General features: G+C 32.3%; 1 protein-coding gene across 4 annotated transcripts; it reads left to right on the top strand.

Moving 5' to 3' along the window:
- The first annotated feature begins 1657 nt into the window (after window positions 1-1657).
- LOC113868847 (arabinosyltransferase XEG113-like) lies at window positions 1658-9303 on the top strand. Of its 4 annotated transcripts, XM_027504791.1 has the most exons (14): window positions 1769-2107; window positions 2613-2909; window positions 3053-3258; window positions 3637-3742; window positions 4321-4577; window positions 4751-4886; window positions 5472-5566; window positions 5664-5717; window positions 6825-6938; window positions 7508-7606; window positions 7704-7826; window positions 8531-8617; window positions 8728-8762; window positions 8937-9271. In XM_027504791.1, exons 1-14 carry the CDS (start codon window positions 1963-1965, stop codon window positions 8956-8958), a joined length of 1776 nt encoding a protein of 591 aa, XP_027360592.1. In that variant the 5' UTR covers window positions 1769-1962; the 3' UTR covers window positions 8959-9271. The 4 variants fall into 4 exon arrangements, with proteins under 4 accessions (XP_027360594.1, XP_027360592.1, XP_027360591.1 ...); XM_027504793.1 differs by lacking the exon at window positions 1769-2107 and adding an exon at window positions 1658-1721 and having other exon boundaries at window positions 8728-9303; XM_027504790.1 differs by having other exon boundaries at window positions 5673-5717; window positions 8728-9271.
- The last annotated feature ends 154 nt before the right edge of the window (window positions 9304-9457 follow it).

The raw sequence follows: 9457 nt of genomic DNA, 5'->3' as shown, positions 1-9457 counted from the left end.
AATTTAATGAGTTTTTTTTTTCTCTCTATTCATGTCAAATCTTGTACCAATTACGATTCTTAAATCAAATAATAATAAGAAAAAAAACACTAAACATAGTATGAGTGATGGATGGGTCACAAAGGAGCAAGACTACACGAGAAAGAAGAATGTAAAGAGAATCAAATACAAAAGTCATATTGTTAAAATGTTGATATTGAGCGATGCTGGGCCCAACATATTTTGGGTTTATGATGACCCAAGTGTTCAAAGTGGATGCATATCACGCAAAATGAGACCTATGTTGGGCTTTTTTCTAAGTAATAACCCATCAGCCCAACTTCAGCCCAAAAACCTTTTGTTCGCCTTCTCTTACTTGCACCTCCAAATTTTCTTGTCTCAAAATAAAAGTTTATGCTATTTTCTAATAATTAGGCATTCACAATTAAGTGGGAATGATACCTTTTTTTTGTTGCAGAAGGAACGATACAGTAAATGGATATTCTTTAGAGGTTTTCGATTATAAATTAAATTAAAATCTGTGGATCAAAATAAACAAATAAATTTCAATCACACAAAACATACACATTATACACGACCGAAAAAAAAAAGGCATACACAATATTATTATTATTATTACTTGATAAAATTAACTATATAATTAAGTAAAATGTGCTTAAATGACTCAAAAAATATATAATTTATGTTAACTAATATTAAAATTAAACAATACTCATTTTACTTGTTATTTATAATTAAACATTTAATTAAATGATTAGGTATTTTTTTATTTATCAATAACCAATTAATTACTGATAGAGCAATTAACAAGTCAAAGATAAAAGTGATAAATAAATTATTTATGATTTATTTTTAAAATTTAACATTATTCTAATTAATTTTCTAAAAAACATTTTTTAAATTTATATGTATATTTTTTAAAATGTTGTATTATCTTATTATCAAACAAATTTATAAACACACACAGTATTTAGGATTTTGGGACTTGGTTTTTTTTAAATGATATTTTAATCTTTATTTATGAAACTAATACTTTTCAGACATAAAAAAAAAATAGTTAGACCATTTCCAGCAAATAACACATTTTGTTTGTCATAAAGTTACAGACAAATCTGAACAAGTATCATAAGTTAAAGAATTTAAAAATATTTTAATAGAAAAATATATAATTATTCGTTAACTATAATAGAGTTGTGGGATTATATCAATAAAATGCGTTTTTTGTTATTAGATAAAATTTATTAATATTTATTAAAAAAGTAAATTTAAACTAAACCTCACATAATTTTTATAAATTTTCTTTTACAATAAGATGCAAATTTATTAAATATTAAAGGAGAGTACATATACAATGAATCGTAGAGGAGAGGATCCAACAAATTGTATTATTTATAATTTTTATGGCAACTTTATTTCTGTGTCATTCTATTCAATGAACGATGCATAAATTGAAGTCTTTACTCTATTTTGATATCTTTCAGTAATGATCAGACAATAATGCAGTTTTCTCGTTAAGTATTTTGATGATTAATTGAGATTGATTTTTAATAAACTTTAATCAATATTAAAAAGTGTATTTGAAAGACTAAGGTACAGAATGAATGTTGTAATACAGCAATAATAAATGTATTCCTCTTCTTCATTGATTGGTTCTTCTATTGGAAAAGAAAGAAACTTTTTTAGTTCAAAAAAATAAAAGAAAATAAGCTAATCTATAAGCGGTAAGTACATTCTTTTTCATTTACCACATTTTATGTCGCTCCGAATCCATTAAAAAGTGAATTGAAGTAGTTGAGATTCGTTTAGGCAAGGTTTCATTTTCATGTTCTTTTTGGTTCACGTTGAAAACTCGAGCATAAGCATATGAATCAATTAAGAACCACAGTCGTTGACCTTAACATAACCATCCCAGAAGAAGTTGTTTTGGTACTTTCACTTTCCTTCTGAATCAGACAGAGTTTAATGGCGTGTGAGGAAGTGGCTCATTCGAGGCCTCTGTTCCTCACGATCTACACCGTTGTCATCGTTGGCATCGTCTTTTCCTCTCTCTACATCTTCTCCGCCATACGCTACTCTTCCACCAACCCTTCTGCTTGGTCCCTTTCAAGTAACCCTTTTCACTCTTTCATTCATACATGTTTTCGTTCCTTAAAAATCTTACCTTTTTCCCTTACTTTGTACTTTTGCCTTCAATGTGAAATTCCCCCTTTTTAATTTTACATGTTTTATTGGTATTCCTTAGTGGGTCATAAGTTGCAGCATGTCACATTGGTGCGAAATACCCTCTTTCTCTTGCTTGCTTTACTACTCTTTCGTTGTTAGTGCTGCCTTCTGTTTATGACACTTTTCAATTCATCAAGCTTTTTTTCTTCTTTTTTCCAGTTTTTCTGACAGACGCACAATTAAAAAGTAATAAATAGTAAATTTTTATTGGAAATTGTAGCATCTAATGTAGTCAATGTATTAGATCTTGTAATATCATGTGATTTCTAATAAAATCTTACTGAATGTAGGTTTTTTTTGCGTGTCTTTGGTCAAACTTTAGAAAGCCATTTTTCTTTTAATTTTATTTGTGGGTGTGATTTCAATCCTTGTGTGTGCATGCTTTGCAGATGAGGATGCTAGTCCTGCAGAACAAATGCTCAACGGTTCTCAATCAGCAACTGCGAATGTTGTGCCCCCTCCTCCCCAGGAACCACGGAATGTGTGGACAAGACCTGTTTTGGATGCTCCTCCACGAAATAAAAAGATGCCATCTTTGAAGGCTTTCCAATTGACCAAAGAACTGGTTCAGCAAAGGGTGAAAGACAACATTATAATAGTGACCTTTGGTAACTATGCATTCATGGATTTTATTTTGACTTGGGTTCAACAGTTGAATGATCTGGGACTGTCGAATTATCTTGTTGGTGAGTGTTGTCGATTTAAGATTTCCATCTTTTTTTTTATCATATATTTTGTTAATTTTTGTAGTTGCCCTTGCTAGAGACATATATTTTATTTTAAACAGTTGATTAGACTTTGTAAAAAAGGTTTCAAATCTACCTTTTAGGAGCAATGGATACCAAGTTATTGGAGGCACTTTATTGGAAAGGAGTACCAGTTTTTGACATGGGCAGCCATATGAGTACCGCAGATGTCGGCTGGGGCTCTCCAACATTTCATAAAATGGGGAGAGAAAAAGTTATACTAATAAACTTGATACTACCTTTTGGTTACGAGCTGTTGATGTGCGATACTGACATGGTTTGGTTGAAGGTGCTTTTCTCCCTCTCTCAAAATATATTTACTTATGAGGGTGATTCATATGCTAGCTTTGTTTTTGTATGAATGATTCAAATTTTAGAAGGAGCTGTATGTAAAATGCATATTGATTAGGTTGTTTCCGTTTTTCTTTCTTCTATCATGAATTGTGTAGTTTCTTTCCTTGCTCATTAATTGTCTATTCCTCTTTCTAGTGTTCCTTTTTATCTTGTTCATACTTTTTTTGTCATTATTATGACATTTTATCTGATATTTAATGTGCATAATCATCCTCTGTACTCATCTTTAAGGAGTTCTCCAAGTGTATTATGTGATTATTCTTCTGAGATATATTTTATTCCTAAAATTTTTATATTAAATTGTGTGGAGCAGAACCCACTTCCATATCTTGCTCGTTATCCTGGAGCAGATGTTTTAACATCCAGTGATCAAGTTGTACCAACAGTTGTAGATGATAGGCTGGAAATTTGGCAAGAAGGTGAATATTATATTTTGAATGTTTTTTACTGTGCCCATATTGATTTTTGCTTATTTTCTTCACTTCCCATTGTTATGAAAGATAAAGAAACTTTAACATATTATTTGCAAATTAAAATCAAATGACGTCTATGGCTTGAAAATGTTCCATATATGAATGATAGAGAAACTTTTATGTCAATTTATTCAAAGTTACAAACTCAGTTTTCAGTCATTATTTTAGAGTTTCATCTGGCCCTCTTGCTATGGCTTTACATTAGAAGCTGGCAAAATACATTTCTAGCATGAAAACTATGTCTAAGAGTGTCAAGTTTTTATTATATTATGTGTCTTCTCTCTAATTAGAAACAAAACATTATCGAAGTGAAGTTCATGTTCATTCTTTGGAATAAAGCTAATTTTACTAATTAAATAGCAAAATTTGAAGTTTTTTCCCCCCCTTATTTTTGTTTTGAATGTCAATGCTCTTATTTACAAATGGCACCTCTTCATATCTCATTTTATCGGATTATTGTTGCACTTTCTTAGCTTTAAGGGAATGGATACAGTATTGATGATGGTATCTATCACATTGTATAGTTGGTGCCGCCTACAACATAGGAATTTTTCATTGGAGACCTACAGAATCTGCAATAAAATTGGCAAAGGAATGGAAAGAACTGCTTCTAGCTGATGACAAGATATGGGATCAGAATGGTTTTAATGAAATTGTACACAGACAATTAGGACCATCTGTTGATGAGGACAGTGGACTTGTTTATGCTTATGATGGAAATCTAAAGCTGGGAATTTTGCCTTCAAGTATCTTCTGCAGTGGACATACGTATTTTGTCCAGGTATCTAGTTAACGAATTTGAATTCCTTCGTTTCTGATTTTTCGTAGTATCTACGTTTTGTTTTCTTTTACACAGTTTACAGTATGAGCAAATCTTGCTTTGACCCAGTGATGTAAAGAAACGAATTTTGTGCGTGTTTTTCCTGAGAACTTACTTGTATATCATGATTGTAGGCTATGTATCAGCAACTCAGATTGGAGCCATATGCTGTGCACACAACATTTCAGTATGCAGGCACTGAAGGAAAGCGCCATCGACTGCGAGAAGCCATGCTTTTCCGTGATCCACCAGAATATTATAATCCTCCTGGTAATTAGTTAATGGTCCCTCAATTTTGATTAGGCATATCATTTGCTTCGTTTTCTTTTTGGTATGTGTGAAATGTGAATACACTAATTCTGTTTTGTCTTGTTAGTGTGCTAAGGTGGATATTTGCAAACTTGATTTTCGTTAAAAAGTGAATTTAAAGTGAAGTGATTTATGATTAGAAACTTTCATCTCAAAAGCAAGTTTGTAATAAAAGTTAGTATAAAGTTACCATCCTAACATGAAAGCTACATTTTTTTGCTTCTAGTCAATTCTGCATGTAGGAACAAAAATAATTCTACATTCAAACAAATAATTTTAGTAGCAAACTCAAGTTTGGGATTTTAAGCCCACATATGGGAGACCCGAACATAGATCCCAGCTAACTATTGATTGTTGCTTAGGCCTTGCATTGTGAGGTTTCTACCTTACCATTCAAGCTTGCATCATACTTTCATATCTTTGATACTGAAAACCAAAAAATGGCACTTAATGTGTATGCATTAGTTGCAATATCTGCTTATGGTTTATATGTTGACTCCTTTTCATGAAAATACTGCAACCTAAATTTTGGAGGAGTTTTTGCAGGGGGTTTCTTGTCATTCAGGCCATCTATTCCAAAAAGCTTGTTGCTAAGTGGAAATCACACCATTGGATCACATTTCACGCTTGTTAATTACCAAGTATGCATGTATTGACCTGATCCTTTTCACTTCTGCATTTTCAATAGAATTTGTGGTGTTACATTTCATAACTTATGTTGTGCATGAATTTGTCCAGATAAAACAGATTAGGACAGCACTTGCAATTGCTTCCCTTCTGAACAGAACACTGGTGAGAACGATTTTCTGGGATCATAAAATTTTTATTATTATGTGTTGAAGAGAAAATGTCTCATCATCAGCACTCTTAAGCATCATAGTTATTATAAAATACTGTTAATTAACATTTCTTACAATTCCTATTAAGTTATCAACCCATTAGCAATACATGAAAGTTGCAATGAACGTTTATTTTTTTTGGCCCTATATTACTCAATAAATTTGTTTGACAGTCTTATGTTGGGGTAGAAAGTTCACAATCTAACAAATCCATAATATTAGAATTCCAAACTAGCTTGTTACTTTATTTAACTCTGCAATTGCGTATTTCTATTTCATTATGTGCTTGACACAAGCCAAATGAATGTGTATATATCATTTATTTTATGTGGCAGAACAGAAATTACTGCATGTTTCCTCAACTGAATTTCTATTGCACCACTGATTGAAATCATAAGATCGTATAATACACGGATTGTTGTTATTAGCATTTGGTACCTATTTTTCCTTTAAATAGAGTTTCTTATTTGTTACTGAAATGAATTGTCTATGTCATTATTCTTTTTTATTTATAAACCTTATCTACTGAAATTCATAATATATTGATCTTGACATGTATTGACCAATGTTAATACATGATTTAGGGTTATAAATTTATATAGTTTTTTTTTTGCATCTTTCTGTGCTATATTTGGGTACAGGATTCAGATTCTTTGCACCACTATTGGTAGAACTTCTGTGAAAAACATGAGAAAACCCTCAATCTAGTGCTTCAAAATTACATGCGTTTCCAAATTAGTTTTCCAAAAATTTTTGTTGTCAAACTAGTCCCTCAAAGTTTCTTTACATAACCACTTTATTAGTTCCTAATTTTTTTCTCCAAATTAATTCCTTGAAGATTCTTTTTATCACCACTTTAATCCTAATAAGGTTTGAATATGGTGTCATTTTTCATCTTCGAGGAACTAATTCGGTGAAAAAAAATCGGAAAAAAAAATATTGAGGGACTAATTTGATGACTGTTCAGTGATTAGATTGACGTTTTCTCTTTTGTAATGCACTTTCACTTCATGAATTATATAATTTGATATTGACCTGTGTTCTTTATGTGTATACTTAGGTCATGCCACCACTATGGTGCAGGATTGATAGGCTCTGGTTTCCCCATCCTGGTGTTTTGGAGGGGTCTATGACTAGACAACCTTTTCTCTGTCCTTTGGATCATGTATTCGAGGTATATCCAGTTTGATCAAGTGGTTCATAAACTGTTATTGTTCATTTATTCTTTAGAACATCTGGATTGATGAATAACAACACTCTTATAAATTTTGAGCATAACTTAGTCCTTTGCAAAGCTTTCAAAATATATGTTTTACATATCACATTCACATGAATCGAGTTAGAAAGGTCAACAATATAGGTGACAGTAGTACTTGCTTTAGATGTGAAAAACTGATTGAGGACAACGGACTTCAAAAGACATATAAGCCATATAAAATGTCAGTTTCTTGAGGGCTTTTTGGTTCAAAGAAGGGAAGGAAAGTAAAATAAAGGAGGGATTTTGGCCCCTTGATTTTTCCTCTTGCTCCTCCAAAATCCTGAATTTTGAGTAAATTTGATGAATTAGATGTAGTCTTTTTCACATACTAGTTCATGAAAGACATTTAAGTAGGATACTGGGAGAAGAGCCCTGCAGATTAGTACTGCAGAATATAACCCTTTTCTATTCCCTGTGCACATTAGTTTACATAATCAACATTTTCTGCCACGACTCATCTGTTACACAAACATGCTTTACTGCAGGTGAACGTCATGTTGAAAGAACTCCCAGAGGATGAGTTTGGCCCTGGAATAGATATTAGAGAGTACTCAATACTTGATAATCCCTCCCTCCCCTCAGAGGTGAATAAATGTCATTTCCATCTACATATCTAACCCTGAATTCTCCTTTCTTGTTATATCTTACTCTGGAAACCTGTGCCTTGGTTCTTGAGTTCAGGTGAAATCATCATGGCTTGATGTTCAGCTCTGTAAGGAAGGAACCCAAGATTGTTTTGCATCATCAAATAATACTGATGTTGGAGGAGTACTCAAATTTCCAAAGCACAGCAATGAAGAAACGGTATTTAAAATTGATCCACTTAATGGTTTTTTCCGTTCAAAACTTTTAAGTTCTTCTAAATCAACCCTTCAAAGTACATTATACCAAGTCTATTCATTAACCTGCATTACGGATAAGGAGTTAGTTAGAAAGCTAACTTAGAGAAACATGGTGGAAGAAATTTTATAGTTAAATGATATGTATGGCATCTGAAAATTAATTTTGGTGGCCATTTCCTGTGTGACTGCCAACCTGAAAATTAATTTATGCTGGAACCTGGAAGTAAGAAAATCATACTTCGAGCAAAAGTGATTTCGTTATTATCTGTATAATTTACCCAAAATATCTTTCGGATGATTATTCCCAAACATAAAACTCTTTCTTCATTCAAAAGTAATTCCTCCAAAATACGTTAAACTGAAGACTATTTCCGCACCAATTACCCAAACATTTACTATGACTAGTCTCTTGTGTCCACATTGTACTTCTAAGAATAGCAAAATGGGAGGTTCTTTTCATGTAAACAGCAACCACCCTTACCACAACCTCATGGCATCAAAATTGAACCTTTTCTTTTGTCAAATAATAATAATTTCATGGTTGTTTAAATTTTTTATTTTTGGTTTGGGGGTGGATGAGGGTTCCGAGAACTACAAATTGACTCTTCAATTTTCAGGGTTCAATTTATAGTCTATTGAACCTCGTATTTCTACTTGAATTTGCAGTACATGAAAGTGTTTTCATCATTCAAGGATATAAAAGTGATCCAGTTCTCTTCAATGCAAGATGCTTTTACCGGTTTCATTGACAAGGCAAGGGCCATTTTACTCTCTTCTTTTGAAGTTTCACCTTTTATTTTTGCATCAAAGATGCGAAGCAATTCATGTTTATTATACTCTGAGCCATACATTTTTTTTATCAGGAAAGGGAAGATAAATTCAGAAACCGTGTTAAACGGTATGTGGGTATATGGTGCTGCGTGCTAGAACACACACCTGGTCACATATATTATGATATGTACTGGGATGAGAAACCTGAATGGAAGCCAATCCCTCCTCAAACTTCCGCGGATGATCATCCACCTTGGTGAGGTCAACTTCAGGATGATTTTTGTTATAACACTACGGACAGAAGACACGTGAAAGATATTTAATTGAAGGTGGTTTAGTTTCCAAATCATTGCCAAGACCAAGATTTTTACTCAAGTAAAGAATCTGTATCCACCTTGAGGACGTTGGTTGTTATAGAGATGAGGCAAAGTGGTTCTTGTGTAACAATGGGATGGGAAGAACACGTTTTGTATCAAGTTTCCAGCATTGCAAATCAGAGAAATTGAAGCTGTTTCTTAGATAAGGTTGCAGTTTTTTTAATGTTTATGAGTCAGTCCATATTGAATTGCTTGTAATTGAAAAAAAAAAAAAAAAAACTGGAGACATCCAAATGTACCACTCTTCCCCTTTATTTCAAACCGGAAAATTAATGTTAGCATTTCTGCTTTTGGTCATCTGATAAGCTTTTTAGCTGTTGAGAATAAAACTCCTAAAGCTCCTTAATTCATAAAATATTTTATTAAAACCCAAATTATCATTTGTTTTACCAAAATCCATATAGTTGAAAACAAAAGCATTTGATGCCCCTAATTAAATTTTTAT

This window comes from Abrus precatorius, unplaced genomic scaffold, assembly GCF_003935025.1.
Source record: "Abrus precatorius isolate BTA unplaced genomic scaffold, Abrus_2018 Scaffold6, whole genome shotgun sequence".
NCBI classification, from domain to species: Eukaryota; Viridiplantae; Streptophyta; class Magnoliopsida; order Fabales; family Fabaceae; genus Abrus; species Abrus precatorius.
Note: the sequence above shows the minus strand (reverse complement) of the source record. Positions and strands in the feature narration are given on the sequence as shown.

Excerpts from the sequence above, each read along its gene's own strand:
- LOC113868847 (XM_027504789.1), top strand. The coding sequence starts at position 1,963 with ATGGCGTGTGAGGAAGTGGCTCATTCGAGGCCTCTGTTCCTCACGATC. Across the intron at positions 4,578-4,750 it reads GACATACGTATTTTGTCCAG|GCTATGTATCAGCAACTCAG; the intron begins GTATCTAGTTAA and ends TCATGATTGTAG. Across the intron at positions 6,939-7,507 it reads CTTTGGATCATGTATTCGAG|GTGAACGTCATGTTGAAAGA; the intron begins GTATATCCAGTT and ends GCTTTACTGCAG.